This window comes from Natrix helvetica, assembly GCF_964273705.1.
Source record: "Natrix helvetica genome assembly, chromosome: 3".
Classification (NCBI taxonomy): domain Eukaryota; kingdom Metazoa; phylum Chordata; class Lepidosauria; order Squamata; family Natricidae; genus Natrix; species Natrix helvetica.
In genome coordinates, this window is record NC_138549.1 from 115034154 (window position 1) to 115061965 (window position 27812).

The following is a 27812-nucleotide window of genomic DNA, read 5'->3' on the forward strand; positions in this document are numbered from 1 at the left end:
CTTTTTTTAAAAGAAGAAAATAGAGGTAAATGGAAGCAGGAACTAAATTTAATCCCTAAAGAACAATGGGAGAGTTCAACAAAGAAGTCCCCAAAACTCATTCACTTTTCCAGTGCTAGGTCCTTCCTGGTTAGCATAAAAATCTCTGTTTTCATCACGTAGGCATTTTAAGCATCAGGTTTTCCAAATCTATTTTCTCCTAATCTAATAAAGGAGAGTTTTGTCTTACAGATGGGAGCGGTCCTTTTCTTGCTGGTAACTGTTATTGTGAACATAAAGTTGATCTTGGACACTAGAAGGGCAGCCAATGAAGAAGACGATTCAGCTCATGATTATGGTGAGCAGGAAATGTGATTAGATGGTGGTATTAGAATATACTGTGTGATTAGTAGGCATGTTCTGGGAGAAAGGGAATGTGTGCTGTTCTATGATTGGAGAATAGAATGTACTATGCAACATTGCTTACCGGTGAATCCCATCCCATATTCCTAGTTATAGGAGCATTGAATATGGTCTAAATTTTTGATAGTTTTGCTCACAAAATAGTTTTTGATAGTTTAGAAAGAGAAAGACACTATTTCTTAAGGAAATATATGGTGATATATTACAGACTTTAAACATTTTCAGGTAAGCAAGTAAGCCATGGTTTATATTCTGACAAAAAATATGTCCATGGGAAAATTGATTTCAGTGTCCATGGGAAGCAGAACCGGAAGATTGGATTTCTTGTATTTACAAATGAAAACTGACTAATCTAAAACTAAAAGTAGTTTAACTAAGCAACCATTACAACTAGAATTTTCAAATCAAGTAACACTCAGTTGAAGTCAATTTTTTATTTTTTATTTTATTTTTAATTTTCAAAACAAACACAACACAAAGAATCCTCCTTCTTTACATACTGTAGAAAGTGTATCAGTTGTTACAGAAGACTTTTGTGCATCTCTTCCATAGTCATCATAATTCATATTAACTCAAGTATTTTAACTCAGATATTTATACATGTTACCATCACCATACCTCCATTTTTCATTTGACTACAATTGTTTAAACGTCCTTCATCATAAAATATATCAAGGTTTAAAACGTAACCACAACCTGGCATTTCATTTGCTATTTCTAAAATCCTCCAATAACACTCAATCATTATGGCCTATTCTAACTAAACATCCATAATATTTAGTAACAAAAATTTCGAATCCTCCTTTCCAAATCACTGTTTGCAATTTACTTCCAGTTTCATTATATTGTACCCATACATATATATACGTTGTTATCATTATCCCTCCTTTATTTGACTGTATCCTGTATCATAACATTTTCCCCCCTAATAATCAAAACTCAACTAAATTTAACTTAGTTCTTTTTTATTAGCCTTTATATATAACCAGAAAGATTTCTAATCTTCCTTTCATGGGTACCATTCAATATTTATATCCAATTATTACTTATCATAACAATATATATGTATATATTATTATCATTATCAATTATTTATTTGACTATATCTATTGTCACTAAATTTCACTAAGTTTAACTAGTTTTAAATTATACACTTCCATCTATCAACCTGTATCTTTCCAGTAGAAAAACAGTCTCATGTCTTCTGCCATTTGTGGTATCAGTCCTCTAATCATCTCCTTAATCAAATTTGTATGGACTCCTCTTAGCAACTCATTGCTTATTAAGTCTCTCATATAATTTCGATGCCCTTCTTCTGTTTCCTTAATCAACTTATCTTTAATTGACATTAGTGTTATCAATGATGTTGCTAATAAAATTTCTATCTTTAAATCCATAAATTCTTTTGTTTTTTCTTCTTCTGTATCTTGCCATCTGGGGTAGAGTTCCCCTCCATTTAATTCCTCTTTCAGTGTTCCACTCTTTCCATTTCCAGACACAAACCAATCACCATAAATATCAGTGGATTTAATTTATGGTCATTTTCCTCTTCAGTTTTTAGGACTCTAACCTCCACTTTTTCCACTTGGTAAACATTTCCAACTTCTTCATCATATTTTACTGTTAGATGCTCTAGGTTTTCCAACTTCTTCTCTGTTCTCTCAAATGTATTTGATAATTTCTGAATTTCTAACAATATCTTTTGCAGGCTTAAAATTTCTTTCTGCTGTTGAAGTTGTGCCATTAACTCCAGCTGACAAACACTGCTGCTCTGGCTTGGAAGGTTTTTACAAGATTAAGCATAAATTCACAATAAGGTCTTATTTTCACTTTTCTCTGTTTAAAGATATACTTCAAAGGGACACCTGTATGCTTTTCTTCTTAGCACTCTCTATAAACAAACAGTGAGACCTTGAAGTGCCAAGCCAGAATAATCAGTGAGGAAAGTAAGAGTGTTTTGTTTCCAATACACAAACCTCCAGCCTCCGACTAGCAGCGTTTTTCTTTCCCTCTGTTGTTACAATTTTCTTTGTTTCCTTTTGTATCTTTTTTATATTCCAAGTTAAAAAAAAGTCAAATTCTTGAATGAGTTAGAGAAGAAGGGGGGGGGGGGGAAACACCTGCAGTAGTGAAGAAGAGAGAATCCGTATCGTCACGATGTTGGCTCCTCCTCCTCTCAGTTGAAGTCTTTAATCTTATGCTGCAGGCTGTTAAAAACTAAATGGAAGGAAAATGTTAAGTTTGCTTTTTATATAGATAACATGATGTTCTTTGGGCGATAATTCTACATGCTTCCACGTTAAATGTTCTATCTGTGCTTTCACGAATCAACCTCACCATACCTGTTGGTATACAGCTAGTCCTCATTTGGCGATCACATTTGGGGACTGGCAATTTGGTTGTTAAGCAAAGCAGTCACAAGTGATATCCCAACCATGCTTACAAACTTATTTCAGCTTTCCTTTGTTTTATAAATCTGAGAAGGTTGTAAATGTGAGAAGTGATCACAAAGTTATTTTTTCATTACTGTCATAACAGTGAATGGTCGCTGTTGGAGGTAGTTGCTAAATGAGAACTATCTGTATACAGAAGGCCTTTCAGAGGCCTTTCAGAATGTTCATAATTTATGGAGAGATTACTACAGGATAAAAGCATTAAAGGTATGTCCATAAGAATCTAAAATATGGTGCGCTCTCATTTCCTAGATGAAAGTTTGCAGAAGCTAGAGATCCCTCGGCGGCCTATCAATAGCAGAAAAGTTCTGGACATTGAGGTCTATTCCAGTCGTTCCAAGGTTTATGTTGCAGTTGATGGGACCACGGTGAGAATCCGCACTGCAGGTGTAAGATGCAAGAATCAGGGCAATAATAAATTCTCACATGGTTTACTATGAAGGAGTGCTTCTTGAATTGGACAGTCTCTTACTGTATTATTTGAGAGAGAGAGAGAGAGAGAGAGAGAGAGAGAGAGAGAGAGAGAGAGAGAGAGAGAGAGAGAGAGAGAGAGAGAGAGAGAGAGAGAGTGTATTCCAGCTATCAGTTTAATTGTGTCCTATTAGGCCAGCAAGTTAGTATATTTAGTAACTTTAAATATGCAATATCCATTTTGTGTCTTTGTATGACCTTTAATTTTTAATAACATTTCTAAATGAATGTATTCACGATAGAGGAACATAGCAATTTTTTAAAAAAAAAAAACAGTCTGTTTATTAATAGAAAGAGCACATTTTCTGTTCTTATTGCAATGTACAAGAGTAGTGTTTTTGTAAGGAATGCAGGAAGGTTGTAGTGTGTTTTCCCTATGTGTCTGCATACACATATGTACAAATACATATCATAAAACAATTTGATGAGTTGCTTTCATCTTATAATGCTTTTATATCTCATGTTCCAAGTTCTTATAACAAAAGCTGAGTATACTTCTTTCCAACATGCTAGGTTTGCAAAAGTTAGTTCAGCGGGATTTGGGGTTACAAAACAAAGTTTTGTAATTTTTGGAAGAAAATGATGTATAAGAAACAGCCGAGGATTGATAAGGGGTAAGAGGTGTAAAAAGGATAGTTTGATAACAATTGCTTTTGTTACTGTATAGGTTTTAGAAGATGAAGCCCGGGAACAAGGCAGAGGCATCCATGTCATTGTGTTAAATCAAGCCACGGTAAGTGAGGAAGAACATAAATCTGACCTAAATGAGGTCAGATTCCTCCTTCCTCTGAAAAAAAAAGAGCAAAGGCTATGTGGAATTTCTTACATTTCCACCAAACTATTCTTCAACCATCACTGAAGTCCAAAGCAGCTGTACCTTGGAGTAGAATTTTTGGTCAAAGTTCTGGTCAGAGTTTTAGAAAAGTATTTTAAACTCCACTGAAGGTTTCAGCAAGGTTCTAGACCTCTAGCTCTATGCCAAGCCTGTATTGCCCAGTACTAAAGCTCAGTGTAAAAGGAAGTCTAGGTAATAAAGGCAATCTTTGGCTTTAGAAACAGTTGCTTAGAAACCATTTGAAGTTACAACAACTCCCCCCCGCCAAAAGATACTATGACTTGGATTCCAATGGCCGGGGTGGGGGTAGGTTTCACCACATTTTCGACACTCAACAACTGCCCTGCATTTATGGCTTTTTACAGTGTCCTGCGTTCATATGATCGTGATTTAGAATGACGGTTCATTTAATGGACATAGGACCTAGTTATCTGCAGGATCGCATCCTACCACACACGTCCCTGCGACCTATCCGCTCACACAGGGAGGGGCTCCTCCTGGTGCCGTCCGCTAGGCAATGCCAGCGGGCGACACCTAGGAGTAGGTCCTTCTCTGTGATGGGCCCAACCCTCTGGAATGACCTCCCCCCTGACATTCGAACTACCACCGACCTCCGTTCCTTCCGTCAAAAGTTAAAGACTCACCTATTTCAATCAGCTGGCCTGGCACTTTCTTAGTTTTACCTCCCGGGGATTTATTTTAATTGGGTTTGGGGTTTTAATTGGGATGTTTTTAGGTATTTATTTCTTGTACAGTCTATCTCCCCCTCTAAATGTATTTTAAATGTATTTTATTGTTATGACGGTATTTTATTTGCATTGACTGTACACCGCCCCGAGTCCCTTTTTGGGAGAGGGGGCGGTCTAAAAATCTAAGAAATAATAAATAAAATAATAATAATGACCACTGCAAAAAAATCAGATGTCAAATGGTGGCCCACTTAACAACTGGCATGATGTAAGACTATAAGAGGCAAGCTCAATTATTGTCACAAGTCAAGGACTACCTATTTGCTATCCTCCCTGAATTACGCAGGATTCAGTGAGCTCCCCAACTGGCAAAAAAGTTAATAGATGCTTACCATTCTGTATTTCCATTAAGCTCCTTTACTGGGGGAGGAATTTCTAAATGCCAACTTCCTCTCTTCTTTCTCCAGAAGTCTGTGACTTGCATGGCTGGGAAGTTTTGCTTTTATAGCCAGTGATCTTCCCTAGCATTAAGTTCTCCACAGCTGCCTAAACGTGACAGATGTTCATATCACTTTTCTTTAAGAAAATTACTGGGGTAATACATGCTGGCATACAATGTTGTAATGGGGAGGAGAGGGCAGAGATATTCCTCAATTGGATTAATCTGGAAAAAAAACTGTCAGATGTTTTTAAAATATTTCTTCTGTTGCAGACATAGAATTTTAAAGAGTTGGAAGGGGCCTTAAGGATCATCTAGTCCTAACCTTTGCAATTAGCAGAAAGCCAATTAAACGATCCATGACAGGTGGCTGCTCAGTCTCTTCTTAAAAATCTCCTCCAATAGAAAGTCCACAACCTCTGTAGGTGTACTACATTGTTGTGCAAATCAGGAAGTTTGTCCTTATATATAAACAAAATCTACTCTACAATGTCTCAACTGCAGTCCCAAAATAGAATTGCGGTCCCAACATATTTGTGAAGAAGTGATCTAACACAATTTTGGATTGTTTTGTAGGGCCATGTGATGGCCAAGCGGGTTTTTGACACCTATTCTCCCCATGAAGATGAGGCCATGGTTCTGTTCCTCAACATGGTGGCCAAGGGTCGCATCCTTATCTTCACAATTAAGGTAAATTGAAATTGGTGTTGTAAATTTTCTTTTTTTCTTTCAGATAACTGACATTTAACAGAAATTAAATTTCTAGTTTCACTTGAACATAGTCTAATGAAGCTAGAAATACTTCGATAGAGAAGTCAAGGGGATTGCGCTACTATTAAACATTAATTTTATGGCCTGTATCTGAAAATTTAATCTTGTTAATTTTATATGTATTTAATCTTAAATTATATGACTCACTAGGTAAAGGTAAAGGTTTTCGCACATATGTGCTAGTCGTTCCTGACTCTAGTGGGCGGTGGTCATCTCTGTTTCAAAGCCGAAGAGCCAGCGCTTTCCAAAGACGTCTCCGTGGTCATGTGGCCGTGGTCAAATGCTGAAGGCGCATGGAACAGTGTTACCTTCCCACCAGGGGTGGGTTCTGGCAGGCATTACTGCTGGTTCACTCATGTGTGCATGCGCAGTGCAATTAAAATTGTTCTGCGCCTGCGTAGAACTGAAAAATAAAGTGGCTGTGCCTATGGTCCCGCCCAGAGAACCAGTTCGGGGGCATGGCAGGCCTGGTGGCTTCCCACCAAAGTGGTTCTTATTTTTCTACTTACATTTTTACATGCTTTTGATCTGCTAGGTTAGCAGAAGCTGGGACAAGTAATGGGAGCTCACTCAGTTACGCGGCACTTGGGATTCGAACTGCTGAACTTTTTTTTTTTTAGACAAAGTTTTATTGGTTTTTTTTATATTTTACAAAGGGGAAAGGTAAGGGAAAAGTTACAAATTTTGGCAGCTGCGAAATACGGTAGATGCACCCCCCCCTCCAAACTCATAGTATACATTTGCATAAAATTCAATATTAAGTAATAACATGTAGTCAGTGTGGTAAATTCAATTGGTAATTTCGATCAGTTTATATCAGGTGATGAACTGCTGAACTTTCTGATTGACAAGCTCTTAGGCACTGAGCCACAGCATTCACTGATATGACACACTAAAAAAACAAGTCTTACTTTGACATCTTATTACAAGTTTTTTTTTAAAAAAATGGAGCTTTAGCTTAAAAGAACTGAGGCAGCATCAAACGATTCTTTGTGCTTAAAGGATATATAAGCCATGTATCTGTATTAATATTGTGGGATTTCTTCCTTTTCAGGATGAGGGTTCCTTCCACCTTAAAGACACAGCCAAGAGTCTTCTGAAGAGTTTAGGGAGCCAGATTGCAGCTTCCCTCAGCTGGCGAGACATGTGGACATTTGTGGGGAAAAAAGGAGGTCAGAATCGAGCAGGGGCAGAAATCTTCATGGGAGAAAGGGACGCAGGAGATGGGCTCCTGGTGGGTTGTAACTTTTTCAAGGAGAAGTATAATATTAATCAAGCCAAATATTTGGCTCTGCTCTAGCTTCTTGTTTTTCGTATATTCATAATATGGGAAATTCTCAGCCCCATTAAATTGGAGCATGAGAAGCTGAGAACTTTTTCTGTTAATAATATGGGGAGTGAGCATAGACCAGTGATGGCGAACCTATGGCATGCGTGCCACAGGTGGCGCGCGGAGCCATTTGTCAGGGCACGCGAGGCACTGCCCTATCAGCTGGGCAGCGCGCATGCGCGCGCTGGCCAGCTCAGTTCACCCTTTTTTAAAGCCATTTTTCGCCCTCTCCAGCCTCCAGAGGCTTTATAGGAGCCTGGGGAGGGCAAAAAGAGCGTCCCCGCCCCCCAGGAGGCCCTCCGGAGGCTTCATGAGCTTCCCTGAAGCCTCCAGAGCGCAAAACACCAGCCCTACGGGCAAAGCGGAAGTTTGGGAACGGACTTCCGGTTTGTTCGGAGGGTCATTTTGACTGCTTCGGAGGCTTCAGGGAAGTCTCCTGAAGGTCCCTGAAGCCTCCAAAGGGCTTCCGGGGGTGCGGGGGAGGCTGTTTTTACGCTCCCCAGACTCCTATAAAGCCTCTGGAGCCTGGGGAGGGCGAAAAAGCATGCAAAAAATGGGGGGTCGCGCCTGTAATGTGCGCATGCGCACGGGGGAGGTCACGCATTGCATTATGGGTGCTGCATGCCCGTACATGACCCCCCTGCGCTCTCCCCACTTATGGCACGCGAGCCAAAAAAAAGGTTCGCCATCACTGGCATAGGCAGCTGCAATGTTTCATATCTAAATAAAATTCCCTCTTCTACAACAGTTGAGGGTGTCTTTATCTCCTCCTACTCTTGAGTACCATAGAGGGATATTTTGTTAATCTTTCTTTTGCACTATAAGAAATATCCCAAGGAGCCTAGCGAAAAAGTAAGATTACTGACTAATTGCTACATCAGGGATCAAATAGTGGACCAGCCAAAATAGTGAATGGTTATTGACCATAATGTGTTGGGTTCTCTGTAGGTGAGGTCTATGGCGAGAAGCATGCCAAGTCTGCATTGCTCTCCTCATGGGGAGAGCCAGTCTTGTTGAAAACGGAAGTCCAGTTAACCTCTGTGGAAGGTATGATATTCATTCCCAAGAAAGGAGTAGTAGAGACTACCCTCAAACAGCTTCAAAGCTAGGAAATCGGGAACCTGGCTGAGGTAAAGAATTGAGGAAGAAGACTAAAACTAGTAAAGTTTCTACTGAAGAGGGATAAAAAGTACTTTGTATGATGTGACACAAATATCGGACATCTGACTCAGGGTAGATTGACTTCCTACTCATTATAGTACAGGTGGTCCTCAACTTACAAACATTTGCTTAGCAACCATTTCAAAATTACAATGGCACTAAAAAAGTGACTTAGGATCAGTCCTGACCCTTACAACCATTGCAGCATCCCCACAGTCACATGATCAAAAGTTGGGTGCTTGGCAACAGATACCTATTTTTGATGGTTGCAGCTTTCCAGGGTCATGTGATCACTAAATGCAACCTTCCACAAGGCAGCTTCTGGCAAGCAAAGTCCATGGGGAGGGAGAGGGGGAGATGGATTTGCTTAACAACTGCAGCAAAAAAAAAAAAAAATCAGGCATGATTCATTTAACAATCATCTGACTCAGTAACAGTTGTTCTGACCCCAAATATGGTTGTAAGTTAAGGACTATCTGTATGTTGTTTTAGCTTTCCTCATCCTGATTTTCTACCCAAACCCAAAATGATTGGCTAGACTAGGGATAGGTTGAGAAATTGGCAGCTCTAATACACTGATTTACAGTGCTGTTCTCTTTGGTTTCTCCTGAAGCAAATCCAATGAAATTAAAAGCTTCCTTGAAGACAAGATCTTATTTTTTTTATTCCATATTCAAAAGACATTTTTAAAAAAAAAAAAATCATGTTCTGTTTGGCAGCCAGGCATTATTTGTCATACAGATGTTTTGAATTTTCACTCTCGGATTTTTAATCATTAGTGATGGTTTGTTGCTTATGGGTATCATAGGAAATATCTTAGGATAGGAAATATCCTAAGAATGTTCTGAGCTGCCTATAACAGAACATAAACTGGAATAGGCTGGGTATTTCAAAACTCTCCTATATCTCAAGCTAATCATATGCGTATATATTATGTATTCCACAGAGGCAGAATGCCATTGGCCAGATACTGAGTTGAATCGGCGGCGAAAGCGTTTTTGCAGCAAAGTGGAAGGTTATGGAAGTGTCTGCAGCTGTAAAGATCCTACACCTATAGAGTTCAATCCTGATCCAGTAAGTACAATAATGGCCCTTCTTCACCAACTCTTTCTAGTGACAAAACTTCTATCTAATTACATAGATTTAACTGGCCTATCAAATGATTAATGTGAGATGGATGGATGGATGGATGGATGGATGGATAGATGATAGATAGATAGATGGATGGATGGATGGATGGATGGATGGATGGATGGATAGGATGTTCTATCTGGCAATAAAGTTTACCAGACTGTGTAGTTGGGAGTCAGATTTTTTTAAAATGATCTTTTATGGTCATCTGATTGTTGCATTTGTCCTTCATGCCTTACCTTGTTTTTTTAAACTTTTCTGACTTTTACTTTATTTCCAATCTCCTCCTTTCTTTGCCAACTGCCTACTTCTCTGAATTTGAGATACATGAGAGAAATATAAATACTACTGGGAATCTTTTCTGAATTCTGAAACATATAAGTAGTTCACTTTAAAATCTACTTACACAATCCTAATTCTGGTAGTGGTCAGACAATATTGGTTTGAGTTCATAATCTAAGTTTTGAGACTACAGGCAAGGACAAATTGCTGATACAGAACTTAACTGTTCCCAGTTTTCCACTTCAATCAGTGTTTCTCACTCTTGGTAGCTTGAAGATGCATGGATCTCAATTCCCTGATTTCCTCAGCCATCCATTCTGGGAGTTGGAAGACCACATATCCTCAGGTTGCCAATGTTGAGAAACACTGCCTATAATGTTCGAGTGTAAGAACAGACAAAAATAAAAGGTGCAATGGGGGGTACGGTGTTGACAGTTAATCTTAAATTTCTGTTTCTGGTGTTCCTTTTTTCAGCTGAAAGACAACAAAGTTTTTGATGTACCTGTTGCTGTCATTGCAGGGAACAGACCTAACTACCTGTACAGGTGAGAGACAGTTAGTAGGGACAAAGTAACTACTATGTAACATCAAGTGGAGAATTCATATTTCTTGCCTGCCTAGTTTCTGTTGGAACATAATCACCAGTTCCCAAATGATGTGGTCAAGTTTTCTTGATTTTGTCCCTCTAAACCCGGGATGTCAAACTGTCGGGCTGCGGGCTGGATGCGTCACGCACAGGCCATGCCCACTCAGCTCCGCAAAGGGGAAAACACAATACGTCATGTGACGGCAACATCATGCCGCGTGTTTGACACCCATGCTCTAAACAAACAAAGTCTTGTATCCTGCAAGGAAGGGAAAAGGAAAGCACAACGTTTATAGATCCAGAGTCAGCTGGAAGATTTCACCTATAATAGAACAAAAGTCTAAATCTGAGATCCTCCAGTCTCATCTTGTTTGTTTATTTGCAAACAGTTTATATTCTAAATAGTCAGCTCTGAGTGGCATACAATACATAATTTGAGATTTACATGAACAAAGGTTAGTCAAGTTTATATCAGCAATATTAAAGTATTAATCTAGTATTAAATATACTATATATTCTAGGAATGCATTAAAAAGCTTTCTGGGAATCACTGCAAATACATGAACCCTTTTCTCTTTAGGATGCTGCGGTCCCTTCTGTCAGCACAAGGGGTCAATCCTCAAATGATAACAGTTTTTATTGATGGATATTATGAGGTAAGTCATCAGGAAGAGTGGATCGACTTCTACTTTGCAGGTGTGTAACTTTGGGGGAGGGGGTCCAGTTGCAGCACTTGGGGTGGCCTTTGGGTGATGTTCCTTACACCGAAGAGTTAGTGAGGCTAGGACAAATCTTAATCTTTAAATTTAATTGAAATTAAAGTTGCTCCCCTACTATATTCCCTTTATGAAAGAATACACGTCCTGGAGAACTTTTGAAAAGGCTGAAAGATGAACGCAGAGCCTGTAGGTGACTGGGATGTACATTCTAATCACCTTTCATATTGTTAGCACTGTGCAAGATGGGGATTTTAGGAGAGCCATCTTTTCCTGAGCATTGCAAATATGTTTTGGCTAAAAACACTGAGGAGATTTTATTTTTTCTGCGCCTTATATTACTAATAGTACTTCTTTGCGTTCTGTCACGAAATTTGTTCTGGGGGCAGTAGTGGTATTTACTAACTGGAATTGGTTCAACTCAGACTTAGGTTTTTTGGTCCCTACAGCGGAGCTGTTTTCCTTCCTGAAAAGGAATATATCTATTCACATGGTAGATACGCCTTTGTAGAGTTGTTTTGTTGCCATAGCAACTGTGTCACCTGGCTACAGAAGGACAGCATGAAAGCAAGTCTTTTAAGGCACCGAATGATTCGGTTTTATGCTTATGCTTATGTATGAGAAAATACATGGATTTTTTTTTATAGATGAGAAACTTCTAGATACGAAGCCTTGGGATCCTTGTAGACTTCAGAAATCAATCTTAACTAGATCCCTCAGCAATTGATCAGATGTATAATAAAGTTGACACCATCTAACTACTGAGATAGTTGTTTATAAATTGTATTTATAGCAAAAAAAACCCAAACCCTATGAGATACTCTTTTTTCAAAGACTACTTCAGGGGCTTTGTTCAGCCCAATATCTGCCATTGGCTGTCCCTATAACAGGGGTGTCCAAACTTGGGAACTTTAAGACTTGTGGACTTCAACTCCCAGAATTCCCCAGCCAGCCATGCTGGCTGGGGAATTCTGGGAGTTGAAGTCCACAAGTCTTAAAGTTCCCAAGTTTGGACACCCCTGGTTTAATGGACACCCACACATGCACGCACGCACACAAATACACACACAAAGTATTACATACTTGGTGTTCTTAATTAGCCCTGGGAATTCTGGGAGTTGAAGTCCACAAGTCTTAAATTTCCCAAGTTTGGCCACCCCTGGTTTAATGGACACCCACACATGCATGCACGCACACAAATACACACACAAAGTATTACATACTTGGTGTTCTTAATTAGCCCTGGGAATTCTGGGAGTTGAAGTCCACAAGTCTTAAATTTCCCAAGTTTGGCCACCCCTGGTTTAATGGACACCCACACATGCACGCACGCACACAAATACACACACAAAGTATTACATACTTGGTGTTCTTAATTAGCCCTGGGAATTCTGGGAGTTGAAGTCCACAAGTCTTAAAGTTGCCAAGTTTGGACACCCCTGCCCTATAACATAGACTACTCTCTTTGAAACTGTGATGTAACCACTTAATAAAATGTAAATTGAATATATATTCCGATCTACTTCTGTTTTTCTCTGAACAATATGAACAACTTGTATCCCATGTGCAAATAAAGAGCCTTCAGTGTTTGGCATTGAAGAAGCATATCATAAAAACACATTATGACTATAATAACATGTTAATGTTCCATTTTAAGATAAGGAACTTTATGTATAGGCATTTGGATGGTGATTCTTATTTTTGCAGAAGTAGACAGTAATTTTCATTAGGTACACGAAGTTATGCATTTTGGGTTGAGGCTCTGAAGGGTATAAAGTTCTAAGATATGTGGCAACTGTAGGTCAGGAACAGAACGCAACACATTTTGAAAGCCTGGGGATGACAGTGGGAAAAACACTAATACAAAATTAAGAACTGTGTACAGCTTTCACTTCATGAATCGCCTGCCTCAAAATAGTGATAAATTATTAATAATCATTAATAGTTTCAGAACACACTGAGGACTCTAATGAAAGAGCTAGAGTCCACAGGTTGTTTACCCCTATTCTAGGAAAAATCCTGTTGAATCCCGGAAATCTCTAAAATAGAAGGTTTGTATCAACCTGAAAGATGAAAATGAGTGAGCACAGTTCAGAAAACCTTATTTACCACACACATTTCCTTCTTTTCCAGGAGCCAATGGATGTGGTTGAATTATTTGGCCTGAAGGGAATCCAGCACACACCCATCAGCATTAAAAATGCAAGAGTCTCTCAGGTGAGTAGCCCATTTCACTGCCTTGACTGCTGCTTCCATGAAACCACAAACTCCATCAGAAATCCTATTCTGTGCTTGTTATCCTCCAGACTGATCTGTGGTGGGTGAGCTCAAGCACAAGCCTTGGCTCTCCATTGATTAGAAATGCAGTGTATGTATCATTCTTGCCTTCTGGCACAAACGAAACCAAGAGATAAAGATGGTTGTTGGTCTAAATGTTCTAAAAAGTAGTGTTGTGGCCTACCAGCAGAGTTGGCAGCAGATTTGGACATTGAGGAGGTTGGGAGTCTGGGGAAGGCTCTGACAAGTGCTCTGCGTCTGAGGCAGAGATGGGGCCAGGGCCGTATGACAGTTATCAGCTGCCTTCGGAGGCAGACATCAGTGAGGCAGACGAACAGCTGGAGCCTGTTCCCAGTGTGCACATGCGCAGAGTTGCCAGACAAAGGGAACAGTTCAGGAACAAGGGTCGACTTGGGAGTAAGGCCATGGGTGGATGGTGAATGGCCCCTCCCATAGGGAATAAAAGAGGAGCGAAAGGGGAGGGTTGTTTGCAGGAGACAATTATTTCATTTCTGCATTCTTGCCAAGTATTGCAGTGCCTGAAAGATATCGGCCTGGCCACTCTCCAAGTCTGATAATGGTCGGTAATTGTGAACTATCTTAAAAGATGGTGGGAGAGGAAAGACTTTGCTGGAGGGGGATTCACTGTAAATTAAAGAAAAGGGGTTTATCAGGGCGAGGACTTGGCTTTATGCTTCTGGGGAAGCCTAGGTCAGAACAAGTAGTTTTTCAGTAATGACTCTCTTAGTATTATCATATCTATAAGAATAAACAGATTTCGAGAAATGCCCCCATTCTTACTCCTTCTTTTGTCCCCATATAGCACTACAAGGCCAGTTTGACTGCAACATTCAACTTGCATCCGGTACGTCAGCTCTTCTATTTTTGCCAGTCGAGAGAGGATTATTCATTTAGAAAAATTCCTCTTTAGAATATGCTCTTCTGTGTTAACTACTGAGAGTTAGTTTTAATTAATTAAAGGAGTTATAGTAAATAAGTACCTAATGCAAACCTGGAAGTTGCAGAGGCTCTTTTACTTAAACATAACATGACGGCAAATATAATGCCATGCTTTTTAGAAATACGGGTTTTGGTGATTTAGTTGTTACTGAAAAAGGAATGTTCTTATATTCTGGTGAAGATAATACATTGCTGAATTGTCAGCTTTCCAAAAATTCTTACACTGAGTGAAAATGTGTATATAGATTTGAAGCACTATAGCAGCGATGGTGAACCTTTTTTGGCTTGCGTGCCACAAGTAGGGGAGCGCAGGGGGGTCGTGTGCGGGTGTGCCACACCCATAGTGCAATGTGCGACCCCCCCCAGTGCGTATGCGCGCACAATGCACGACCCCCCCATGTTTACATGCTTTTTTCGCCCTTCCCAGGCTCCAGAAGCTTTATAGGAGCCTGGGGAGGGCAAAAACAGCCTCCCCCGCCCCCCCCGGGGGCCCTCTGGAGGCTTCAGGGACCATCCGGCGGCTTCCCTGAAGCCTTCGGACTGTTTAAAACCACCCTCCGAGCAAACCAGAAGTGATTTCCGGTTTGCTCGGAGGGTCGTTTTAAGCGCTCCGAAGGCATCAGGGAAGCTTCCAGACGCTCCTTGAAGCCTTCGGAACGCTTAAAACCACTCTCCGAGCAAACCGGAAGTCACTTCCGATTTGCTCGGAGGGTGGTTTTAAGCGTTCCGAAGGCTTCAGGGAAGCCTCCGGAGGGTCCTTGAAGCCTCCTGAGGCCCTCTGGGAGGGCGGAGGAGGGTCTTTTTTCCCTCCCCAGGCTCCTATAAAGCCTCTGGAGCCTGGGGAGGGCGAAAAATGGCTTTTAAAAAGGAGAACTCAGATGGCCAGCGCGCGCTGGCCAGCTGACAGGGCAGCGCCTCGCGTGCCCTGACAAATGGCTCCGCGTGCCACCTGTGGCACGCGTGCCATAGGTTCGCCATCACTGCCCACTATAGGTTCCCTTCTATTCTGATTGTTTTGTAGGATGCAAAGTTTGCTGTGGTATTGGAAGAAGACTTGGACATTTCCATTGATTTCTTCAGGTATTCATTGAATTCATTTTCTACCTTGGTCCTATTTTGTTTTGCCAGCAAAGAATTGTGGCTGTGTCCCGATACTTCTTCTGTCAGTGTGGCTGGCCAGTTTTAGATGAATATATTGCTATTCATTGACAATGAAAGTATAACTCCATTGCAAGGGAGATACTGTAGAATGAGAGTTCCTCCATCAAGCCCATCAGAAGAAATTCTGATGGTCCGGAAAGATAACTTAGATCACAGTATGCAAGTTGACTCAGATAAAGTCTTTTATCTGAGAAGTATGGATTAGCATTTTAACACAAGATGAGTCTTTGGATATTAGACAAAATGTCTGCATATGTTTGAAGCTTGTTCAGTATCCCATTTTCTGATTCTTATACCCAAAGTGAGAACATATTTAGCTCATGTAACTCATTCGTGTCCTTAGTTTCGCTAGTGCTTCACTGCCTTTGTTCCAAGCAATCTCCTTTTTAAAAGAATGCTCCAGTCTTAAGCAATTCACAGCGTTGCTTTCATAAATCAAATCAGTGTTGGCTTGTTCTTTGAAATTCTTCTCCATTTTCTTAGCTTTCTAAGCCAGTCTATCTATTTGCTGGAAGAAGATGACAGCTTGTATTGCATCTCTGCTTGGAATGACCAGGTTAGTTATCTGTTACCCTGATCTTCCCTCTTATCACATTTCACCTCATTTCCCCAAACTTGGGTGAAGGACTGTATGATAAGTTTCCTGCTGGGGAAGATTTCCTAAATCTTTCCCTTTTGTTAATTAGGGATACGAACATACCGCTGAGGATCCTTCACTTCTGTATCGTGTAGAGACCATGCCAGGCCTGGGCTGGGTGCTAAGAAAGACAATGTATAAGGATGAATTGGAACCCAAGTGGCCAACACCAGAGAAGGTCAGTTTGTTTTTCCTTACTGAATAAGACCCTCTGTGTGTGTGTGTGTGTGTGTGTGTGTGTGTTAGGTTGATGGCCACTTTTCTATTACTACCCTCTGGTATTCATAATGAGTTAGTGGTAACTTTTCTTGCATCATTGGGATTATAGCTCATTCTTTCTAACCTTTGCAATTTCCAAATAAGTAAACTCAGCATTATTACTAAAGACCATGTTGGCTGAGAAATTCTAGAAGATGAAATCTATATACTGTATCTAAAAGGCAACCCAGGTTCAGGAATCCTGCTCCAATGCTGCATTCAAAAAGCTTCCTTAATTGGGAAAAATTATGATTGGAAAGGCTTATTTTTTATGCTTATATACATAAATGTAGTTTTAAGATTTAAGCAGTCCCTCAAATCATCTAGAGTTGAACAAAAAGAGCTAGGAGGAAAAAATTCAGAAGTTGGTACATTAAGGTTTTAGTAGAACAGAATAAAAGGAAGCCTTCCATTCTTCCGAGGTCGGAAAAATGAGGACCCAGGTTGTTGGGGGCAATATGCTGACTCTGTAAACTGCTTAGAGAGGGCTGCAAAGCGGTCTATAAGTCTAAGTGCAATTGCTATTAAAATAACTGACTTCATGATAGCTATTTAAAAGAGCTGCTGCTTTAATAATAACAATAAGCTAATGTACCGGCCTCTTCTAATCTGATGTCTTCCAAATACATTGAATTCCACTTCTAATCATTTCCAACCACTATACTCAGAGGGAACAGATTTGGAGGACCCAGGCTGAGAAAGGCAGATTTTCTTCTAAGGAAACTCTTCATAAAAGCAAGCATTAGTAAGCTGTTGCTGTGCCCCCATCTACCATCTGCTTAGAAGTCATTTTACTGATTGGCCTTGGCAAAGCAATTGAGAAGGCTTTATATAGATCTAACAATTAACATACTTACTTAACATTTGGTCATTCATGCTTATGTATTTTCTAACAGCTTCACATCATTCCCACTGTTCATGCAATCTAAATATCACAGTGAGAGCATGCAGGTTTTTTTTTTAAAATGTGGGATATACAAGAACAGTGAAAGCATTAGAAGAAAGGGGAAATGCATTTTTGAAGCATTTAGGTTTTATTCAATAAGCTAAGTGACGGGCCATTTTCTCCACTTATCCATTTTTAAAACTGAGAAATAATAAGAGCCTACATCTGAAACTTGGGTTGAGTTATCTTCTGCTTCAAACTTCAAGGGTTGTTTTTTTTTTAGCAATGCAAATGCTTATGGTGGCTGCAGCAAAATAAGTTGCTCTCGGAGAAAAAAGCTTCTTCTGCTTGTTGTATTATGCCTGCTTTCTTTTCTCAGCTTTGGGACTGGGACATGTGGATGCGCATGCCGGAACAGCGGAAAGGCCGTGAATGCCTCATCCCAGATGTGTCCCGTTCGTATCACTTTGGCATTGTTGGCCTCAACATGAATGGCTACTTCCATGTGAGTTACCCTGCTAAACTCAACTGCAGGAATAGCAGCTCCTGCTCATATCCTTATTTATTCACAAAATAGCCTCTGTAGGTGTTGAGAGGTTTCAGTTGGGGAAGAAGCACAGTTAAGATTGTTCAGTTTCGTGTGCTTCGTCGCCTTTCAGGCAATGTCTGCCAATGGCAGGATAATTTTGGAAGGAGGAGAAGGTGTGGTTTTTTTAATAGCCTATGCTAGCCTCCCATATTAGTATTCAAAGGCCATTATAAGTAAATGGAATTTCTCTGGATGGGCAAAGTAGATTTTAAAGCTTCACCTTGTAGGATGGAAGAAGCCCCCTTGCTTGTGAGCACTCAGAAAAAAATTGAGTAACTGTTTTAGGCAATAGAATACAGGACTGGACCAGTGATGGCGAAGCTTTTTGTAAAGGCATGCCAAAATTCCGTACACTCGTGTGTGCCCACACCCACAATTCAATGCGCCCCGCCCACCTGCGCATGCATGTGTGACCCCCACGCATGCATGCATGACATACACACCGTGTGTGTGGGGGGGGAGTTTTCACCTTCCCCAAGCTCCAGAAGCTTTCCTGAAGCCTGGGGAGAGCAAAAATGGCCTCTCCCGGGCCCCCTGGAAACCCGAAACAGATTGTTTCCAAACTTCCGTTGGGCCCATTTTCCACCCTCCCCATGCTCTGGAAGCTTTCCTGAAGCCTGGGGAGGGCGAAAAACGGAGCTAACAGGCCAACCAGAAGTTCGGGAACGAACTTCTGGTTGGCCTGTTGGGCCTGTTTTTCGCCCTCCCCAGGCTCCGGAGGCTTTCCTGAAGCCTGGGGAGAGTGAAAATGGCTCCCTCCAGCCCTCTGGAAGGCCAAAAATCAGCTGCCAGCTCGCGTGCCAGCAAATATGGCTCTGCGTTCCACCATAGGTTCGCCATGACGGGACTAGACTAACTGTAAACAAGAAAGCAATCAATATTGTCTTCATTTGATTTATTCCCTAATCCCAATATTTGCAATTTGTCCTTTTAGTCAAACATCGATAAGCAAAACTCAGCAATTTGTTCACTATATACAGCTCTCCCCAATGATTGCTTTTGGCCTTATCGATGAAAGAAATGAGATGGTTTAGCTGCAGTTGCTCTTCTTTGGACAATGATGGAAAATATTTTCCTTGCAAATCTTTCTAGGCAGCAGCAGTATCCATGGTGCTCTCCCTGCTGGGGGGGGGGGGGGAAAGTGGAGGGCTAGGGTAAATGATATTTGTCTTTTTTTCCCATTCATATTTTTCTAGGAAGCCTATTTCAAAAAGCACAAGTTCAACACAGTCCCCAATGTGCAGCTTAAAAATGTGGAGAGGTAAGTTCAGTACGTAGAGAATATGGAGAACAAGCTAACATGGACACCTTCTGACCTACCCATAAGCTTTCTTGTTTAGGCAACTCATTAATATGAATGTAGCCATACTAGACTACTTGAGGAACACGAGCAAGTCAAGATCAACCCTAATATAATATTCTTGACAGGAAAACCTACTCAGGGCGGAAATTAGATTCCCTTACCATTTTCAGACAGCAAGGATTTGGATTAATGGAGGGACTATTTACTAATACCCAACCAAGGTAGACTTGTAAATTATAATTCAGTGGTTGATTCTTGGCAGCTTCTGGTTTGGCTCAAATACAAATATGCATCTATAAATGTTCCACATCAGTTCATGAGCACAAGGAACAAGAAGAAAGTGTGGAATAAAAATAGAAGAGCAGAAATATAAGAGCAATTAGTTTGGTGCAGCTGGTTAATGGTTTAATGGGAGCTTCCGTGTACATCATTTGCAGGGGAAAACATTTTGTTATGGAAAACTAAGTATACATTTATAGGGTTTGTTTACAGTCTTTACCTGCCATTCCCTGGAGTGTTATTATTTGAGCTCTGTGTAAACACACACACCAACGCCAATAGATTGCCTTTTCTGCTTGTTTCTGAGGGTTTCTTTTTTAAGTGGGAATAAAAATTGAGGCCTCTTGACAACAAATCATTTGGTAGAACTCTATTTTTAGACCATGTTTTGAGGATCTGCAGGAAGTTAAGGATGGAAATAAGGGCAGTCCTCTTCCCCCCTCCTCCCGCCCACTTAAGATGTCACTGCTTATTTTTGGAGGCAGGGATGTGGAGATGGGAGAAGAAAATGCAATGCTGCAAATCGGCCGTTTTTGTTGCCATTTTTTAGTTAACACAGTCTTACAGTATGCAAAATATTCCATCCCTCTATAGAGTATAAAGCAATTCAATTTCAGTTCTGACTTTTTATTTCTCTTTCTACTGTACAGTTTAAAGAAAGATGCATATGAAATTGAACTTCATCGTCTGCTCAGGTACCTTATGTGTTAAACAATGGATCACTGAAACTGATAGAGAGTTGGATGCCTTATATGGCCTGATCTAGTGTGCAAAATGTTGGGACTGGAATTATGAAATGCTGGCAAATGCCTGAAAGGTGAATTCAGAAGAGCATTGTGGTCAATTTGGCAACTAGCATACCTTTTAAAAATATTTTGATTTTGAAATAAGAAAGGAATTTTCAAAGCCAGTTAATATTTTTTTGGATTGCATGTTCTTGTTTTTTATCTTTAATGTGGCACTTGGTTAATATTATGGACTTTACTGTCTACTTGCCCTCTCTGATCTTCTTATTTTCACCCATTTCTTCAGTGAGGCTGAAGTTCTAGATCATAGCAAAAATCCTTGTGAGGATTCTTTTGTCCCAGACACAGAAGGAAAAACCTACATAATGTACATAAAGATGGAACAGGAGGCAGATTTCACTACTTGGACTCAGCTTGCCAAGGTATTTTTCAGACAGACAGACAGCCTATTTATTAAAATATCTTATATTGATATGCAAGTTGAAAAAAGTATTAAAATAAATCAATATACGTGTCATTGTTATATAGTCATTACCTGCTTTAGACAGTATGATTTAACTTATGCATTATAAGCTAATTAAAAAGCAATAACTTCTGTCTGACTTGGAAATTTTAATGATTTAAAAAAAGGAAACTTTTAAAAGTTTATGTTAGGAGCAAATGAACTTAACATTGATTCATACACCCATAACTTAATTTACCATTCTTTTACAGGACAAATTATTTGTACTTTCCATTAAATGTATAGAGTATTCTAGTAGCTGTTGCTAAGTACAAATCTAATACATTTTGTAGGAATTCTTAATTTAATAACTGGCAAAAAGATAACAGGATTAAAAAAAACCCACTATTAAAACTTCTCTAACTTCTAACTTTACTTCTTGCCTTGCCTGTGATAAGGTTGAAAAGGAATTCCTGCTCAAATTTAGGCTGCACCATACTACAAACCAGCACTGAAAGCTGCTTAAAAACACTCAGCTGGTTTAGATTTTGAATCTTTAGTGACATGATTCATTCAGTCTTCCTGTCAGACACTTATAACTTGTTCTTTTAGTGCCTCCACATTTGGGATCTGGATGTCCGGGGGAATCATAAAGGACTATGGCGGCTCTTTAGGAAAAAAAATCACTTCTTGGTTGTAGGAGTCCCTGCCTCTCCATATTCGTAAGTCATCTTTGTGGGTCAAGTTAGACTTAATTGTTGTATCAAACTTTTCTTTTTCCCATCCGACTCTTATGGCCAGATTATTTGGCTAGGCACCTTGTCTTTTACACATGTTGTTCTGAAACAAAATGGCAGATCAAATGATTTTTTTTTCCAAAGGGAGTCATGGAGACATCTCTTGTTATGTGTAATTAGCTTCCATCCATTGCTTAGCTCTGCTGCAAGTAGGTCCTTATTTAATTCTTTAATGAAATGGACATTGTGTAGAACTTTAGAGCAAGAAGCACTAATGGGACTACATCAGCCTTTGTAACCCATGGGTGTAGTTCCAGAGGCTTTCAGAAGTTATTCTTAAATTGCAGTTTTTAACACGTGGAAGGAAGAAATTGTTAAATTCCCAGCAGGACAGCAATCATATTAAAATAATTTTTAATTACATTTACATGTACATTTCATAAAATCAACTGTTGTCCAAGTCTCACCTTTTACATTTTGGAAAGCAGTGCCCAGTCTTCAACGGCTTAAAGTTGACCTGGTTTCCATCCTTTTAAGGTCAATAAAATGAGGTCCCAGATTGTTGGGGGCCATATGCTGACTCTGAAAACTATTTAGAGAGGGCTGTAAAGCACTGTGAAGTGGTATATAAGTCTAAGTGCTATATTGTTTAAAAGCCAGGTGTGAACCTTGGGCCAGCATAAATTTTGCACCCTTGCTTTTCAGTGAACCGTAATAGAGAATAGAGCAACTATGAAAAGATAAGCAGGAAGGGACCAAAGCTGAAAGATAACCTGCATTTTGGACATGCAAAATATTCCATATTCAGTATTCGTGTAAAAGCATTGGATCCTTTGTTGTACATTATGGAAGACTGGTACAAATCAGATAGCACTAGGTTAGATGTATATATTGCAGTTCACTTTATCCAGCTTGCATTTCCCTTAACCCCAGTCATTGACTGATATCTTCACATTCTAAAGTTGAGACTTGTTGCTTCTAGAAAGCACTGAGTTAGAAAACTGTAATACTTTGCCCCTCAAGACAGTTTTATACATTTTGTTGTTCATCCTGTTGAATCTAAGCTTTCCACCTCCTTTTCTCTACTGGTAATTCGAGTTTTCAATTTCCTTTTTCCTTAGATTCAAAAAACCTCCTTCAGTGACCCCAATCTACATGGAACCCCCACCCAAGGATGAGGCAGCAGGAGCAGAACAAACATGAAGCAGATCATGGAGCGTTGACCATATTGCCTTCATAGCCTGCAGAATAGGAGGGCAGAGGAACACTTAGAACTCTCTGGGACCGGTTTTTCTCTGGAAGTCTGGAGAAGTAGGACAAGCCAAAGGGAGCTCTCCCCATCCCTCATCCTCAGGTTGCTGCTGAGAGTGGACAAATTGCCTTGGAAGGACAGGCACCTTTAATATTTTTCTAAGCCAGCGAAACAATGCAGTTGTCTCATTTTTAATATTGATGCTTTACTAATTGTGGGCCACTATTTCCCCAAATTGGGGTTAGGCCTGAGGGAGCTGTTTGAAAGGGATTGAGTCCCTTTAGAAGCTCTTTCCACGTTGTTACCTGAGGATATATAATTTTTTTTAATTTATTAGTTTGCTGCAGTGGTCAGCCACCTTCTAAAGGCTTGTTTTCTTGCTTTATATTTCTGCTGTTTTTTGAGGTGAGTTATAATGATGGGAATTGTTCCTGGAAAGCATATGGGGCCATACCTTAAACCCACATACCACTGCCTGGCTAGTGACTTTATGGCCAGTGGTTCACATGCGTACAAAGAAGAGTTTTGTGGCCTTGGCTTCGTGATCAAAGGATGCAAGCTGCAAAAGAACTGCATGTGTTTGCTGTGTATTGAATGTCCTGATCATTCAGGCTCAGAATTTCCTTTTTTTCCCCCTCTCAACCTCTCCTCCCATTGGGCAGAGATGGCAGTGAAAGGTGGTCCCTTTCAAAGCTATGGGTTCTAGGTTCCCTGTGGATCTGCCTGGATTCAGCTAAGGCAGTTGGTCTTGGTTGAAATATCTGAAAAGATACAGGCTACATGGTTTCATTATTTCCATAAAATGCCTGCAGAAAGAGCTAAGCAGCAGTAAAGAAGAAAAGTGCCTTGAGCAAGCATGTGCTGGCCTGGGAAGCTTTAGTATATCAGGGTGCAGAAATAGTAAATGGGTCAGATTAAATCTTACTTCTGAGTGAGGCTGGTCTGTAGGTTTCTGGAAACCAAACCCAGAAGTAGCCAGCCATCATAGGGTCTTTCTATGACTAATTGAGACTCCACTTGCTCTCCCTCCTGTGATATAACCTGAGACCCACTCCTGTTAAATATGAGGTGCAGGTACTAAAATATTTTGCCCCCAAAGGAAAATCCAAAGGGACTTGTATGCACCGAGGAAGATTTTGATACTAAGTCCTAAGAAAGGGCAACAGGGGGCTCTCCTAGATAGATAATCAGAGGTGGAAGGGTGTGGGGAGACAGAGGAAGAAGCAATTCGGGGATAAAGAGGAAATCATGGTTTCCTCTTGGATATCCTGTGCCTTATGGAGAAGAGGGAACGTTTTAGGTCTCAAATGTGACTTTCAAAATATTCACACCATGAATAGATTAAGGGAAAAGGAAATGAGCATTCCCCTCAAGGGAACAACTAGATTCTAGTTTGAGGCCACCTTTCCTTCATTTTGTTGAGTTACCTCCTTGTGTTTTCCTCTTTTTCCTCACTGTTCTCCAAACTTGTCTGATACCAGTATGAGTTAAAGAGCAAATACCTTTTCCTGTCCATAAGGCAGCTTGAAAACTACTTGTTTTGGATTGGTTAGCTAACACATGGTTCTCCTTGACACTCAGGCTCCTACTTATTCTAGAGCCCAAGGGTTTCTGTGCTTGAGTGAGACCTCAAGTAGAACGTATGACCCAACACTGTCCTAAACATGATATTTACAAAGGTCATCTGTCTGCTGTGTCCCTACAGTTTTCATTGGCAAAGTAATGGATAGTTCATGCGAGGATCTCTGCCGACAAAAATTGTGGTCCTCTTGGCGCTATCAGTCTTGAGTACAGATGGTGGTCTTCCATTTGCAGGATGAATGTGAACTCCAGTGTGGAGAGTACAGCAGTGCTGTTTTTGCTCTGCCTTGACTTCATTTCCTGCCCTGTTATGTGAAGAAGGAGAAATGGCTTTTCCTAAACACAGAAGAGATGTAACTTACTAAGATTCCTGATAGGGATGTCATTCAGATGTCATCAAAGTATGCAAATGGGCATCAGGAAAAAAAAGTTCCGTGCAAATGCAGGCGTATGAAATAGTTCTCATTCTGGAGCCACAAGCACATTGGCCATTTTGTGGAACTTGGTGTAGAATTTGGATTCATGTAGTCTCCCAAAGCTGAGAATATTAAGTAGCTGGTTCTGTTAATAGGGAGTAACTTCTAGATTCGGGGCTGAGGACTCAACAACTTGAATTTACACCTTTTAGAAGCATCCTGTGTCCCCCCCCCTTATTTATTTGACCACTGGGACTGATGAAAACAATCCAGTTCCTTGATTTATATGGTGGTTCAACCCTTAATACTGGGGATAGAGATTCCATATCAGGCTAAAGAGATAGAGACTCCTAAAGGCTATTTTTGGGGGGCAGGAGAAGCAAGAGATTTGTTACCAAGTGAATATCAATCAATGCGTGGCCCAGAGGTGGTATTCTACTGGTTCAGACCAGTTCACCCAAACCAGTAGTGGAAATCACCGGTATCCCCCCCCCCCCGCATGACATCCCATTTAGGCCCTTTTTTTTTTACCAAAAGTGCATGCGCGGAAGGCTGACCACGCACTCACATTTGCAAACCGGTAGGGAAGGTGGCATGGCCCATTTCTATTTGTAGATGTAAATTCAGATTTAATATTGGGGTCTTCAAAATCCTTGATTTTGAAAGATAGACTAGGCTACATTTGTGGAAGGGGGGGATTCATGGACAGACTTCTGGCTAGTGCTAATCATTAATGTGTTGTGTTCTCCCTACCTTAAAAGTTCCTTAAATTCCTTAAATCCTTGGTAGAGAAGAGCACATGTCACTTCCCTCTATTGCAATTTTATAGCAGAAAGGCCATTATTGCAAACCTGGAAACCCTGCTCACTTTGTATAATGCCTCAATTAGAGTGGTGGAGGCCCTTACAACGTCCAAGGTCCGTCTCTTTCAGAACTGCATTTTCTATACAGTGATGCAAGTTTACTTTGTTAAGACAGAACCATATTGTTTTATGGGGCCAGCTTTTGTCTTGTCTAGCCAATTGTAGAAACTTGACGTTGATGAAATGAAATATGGAATGGAAGGTTACTTTGATGCAACATTTATGAGAACTTTATTAAACAGTTTTTGGTATGTTTGGAAAGGGAAGGGGCAATAAAATGCTAGAGATGATCACTATTCTCATCAAAGCCAGTTCAGCCTTGAAGGCAAAAGTCTAGAGATCCATAAATGCCTGGCTCTTCATTCATCAAAAGGCAGTTGGAGTGACAAGACCTAGAAGATACTTGTAGTAAAGAAAATTATTTGCCCCTGTTAAGCAGGGGCAGAAAATGGCAGGAATATGTTTATGCTGATTTCATTTTCCTTTTGTCTAATTGTTTTTTTAAAAGGTCTTAGAATTGTTCTTTTTCTTACCAAAAATGCATCTTTGTAAAATTCCCTGAAGATGTTTACATCTGATGCTTATGTTATATCAATGTAGGTTTTGGAGAAAAAAGAACAGTATTCATCTCCTTGGTTAAAATGAGATTTTTGTTCTCATCAAGCAACAGATAAATCTAGGGGATCTGACATTTCTAGTGCCATTCTTTACAGACTACGCTATGCAGAAAATGAGCATTGAATTCTCTCTCCAACTATTTCCTTATGCTTATACACTCGTTCTGGGCTAGCTATTCTTAGAGGCGGAATAATATAAAAGCAATGAAATCAATTTCATGTGAGTCTACGTGACAATAATTATTAGCTCCTTAAAACAATTGAGGTGTGTATGGAGAGAGTGAAATAACCAAATGATTGTCCTTTTTGAGATTTTGTTTAAATTTGAACTATTGCAAAACAACCAACAGTTTTCAGGCATGCCTAAAACAATGGTATACATTCAGATAGTGCTGGATTGATTGTTATTTTGAATAAGAACTTCTGGCCTAAGCCAGCTGTGGTATTCACTTACCTTCCCTACCAGTTTGCAAATGTGAGCGTGCCTTCCGTGCATGCGCTTTTGGCAAAAAATGACCTAAATGGGATGCCGTAGAGCCGGGGTGGGTGGGCAGGGCCATCCGCGATTTCCACTACCGGTTCAGGCGAACAAATCCGAAACGGTAGAATACCACCTCTGGCCTAAGCTACTTATCAGAATGCAGGTCCAATCTTCCCCCATTCGGCATACAATTATGCTTGACTCCATACTTGCAACATCAAAACTGGTGTTATGGTCCTCTGAATAGATTCCATCTTGGCTAGATTGACTCTTGCTACCCTTTTTTCTATTGTTGATATCTCTCAATCTCTCTCTCTCTTTCCCCTTCTCCCTTTCCGTTTCTCTCTCCCTCTCTCCTTTATTTCGCCCTTTCTGTTCTTCACCTTAAGCAAAGTATACCTTTGTGGCCTGAGTGCTCCTGGTTTGTGGGAAAGGACGCATCTCTTCTTGCATGCAGTCAGGGAGGGAAGAGAGGTTGAGTGAAACTGGGCTGGCTGCTTTTTGGTATCTCATGTGCCTGTGTTTTCCAAAAAATAAAGATGGCAGAATTGTTGCATCTTCTGTCTTTTACATCTCTATGCATGGTGATGTCTTTTCCTTGCAAATAAAGGCTGTCCTTTTTTAGTAGCTGTGGCATAGATTGTCATTTTATCCTGAGCAACTTTGACGAAAGTGTTGTGTTTCTCCACTTATCTTCGCAGGTCCTTAAAAGGCACAAATAACAAATTCTGTCCTGGATTTACAGAAGTTTTCAAAATTAATCATCTGCAAACAGTACAGGTAGAATAAGCATCTCAATATATTATTCTACAGGGAGTTAAAAAAAAGGATATTACTGCTTTTGCAGGAAACCAACTCTTCAGAATACTGCTGTAGTGTTATTTTGTCAGATTCCTGTTGTGTATTCACTCATTTTATATAGCACCTTTCTTTCTGCGATCAGTCAAAACTTGTACAGGTAATCCTCGACTTACAGCAGTTCATTTTGTTAGATCGGTTAAAGGATAGGCACACACACGCTAATGGTAACAACAGCTCTTACAACAAGTGAGAACAATCCA

The 27812-nt window shown here is 40.2% G+C and overlaps 1 protein-coding gene across 1 annotated transcript in view; it reads left to right on the forward strand.

The window, feature by feature from the left end:
* Positions 1-27378, forward strand: part of POMGNT1 (protein O-linked mannose N-acetylglucosaminyltransferase 1 (beta 1,2-)) — a 36143-nt gene extending 8765 nt beyond the window's left edge. The window contains exons 3-22 of the mRNA XM_081948314.1: positions 232-337; positions 3108-3223; positions 3994-4059; positions 5866-5979; positions 7115-7232; positions 8339-8437; positions 9498-9625; positions 10439-10509; positions 11131-11206; positions 13400-13483; positions 14367-14408; positions 15525-15583; positions 16148-16220; positions 16351-16479; positions 17825-17950; positions 19231-19295; positions 20267-20311; positions 20649-20784; positions 21417-21526; positions 22663-27378. Of these exons, the coding sequence (XP_081804440.1) occupies positions 232-337; positions 3108-3223; positions 3994-4059; positions 5866-5979; positions 7115-7232; positions 8339-8437; positions 9498-9625; positions 10439-10509; positions 11131-11206; positions 13400-13483; positions 14367-14408; positions 15525-15583; positions 16148-16220; positions 16351-16479; positions 17825-17950; positions 19231-19295; positions 20267-20311; positions 20649-20784; positions 21417-21526; positions 22663-22744 (1845 nt within the window). The 3' untranslated portion in view covers positions 22745-27378. The remainder of the gene's footprint in view (positions 1-231; positions 338-3107; positions 3224-3993; positions 4060-5865; positions 5980-7114; positions 7233-8338; positions 8438-9497; positions 9626-10438; positions 10510-11130; positions 11207-13399; positions 13484-14366; positions 14409-15524; positions 15584-16147; positions 16221-16350; positions 16480-17824; positions 17951-19230; positions 19296-20266; positions 20312-20648; positions 20785-21416; positions 21527-22662) is intronic.
* Positions 27379-27812: the final 434 nt, after the last annotated feature.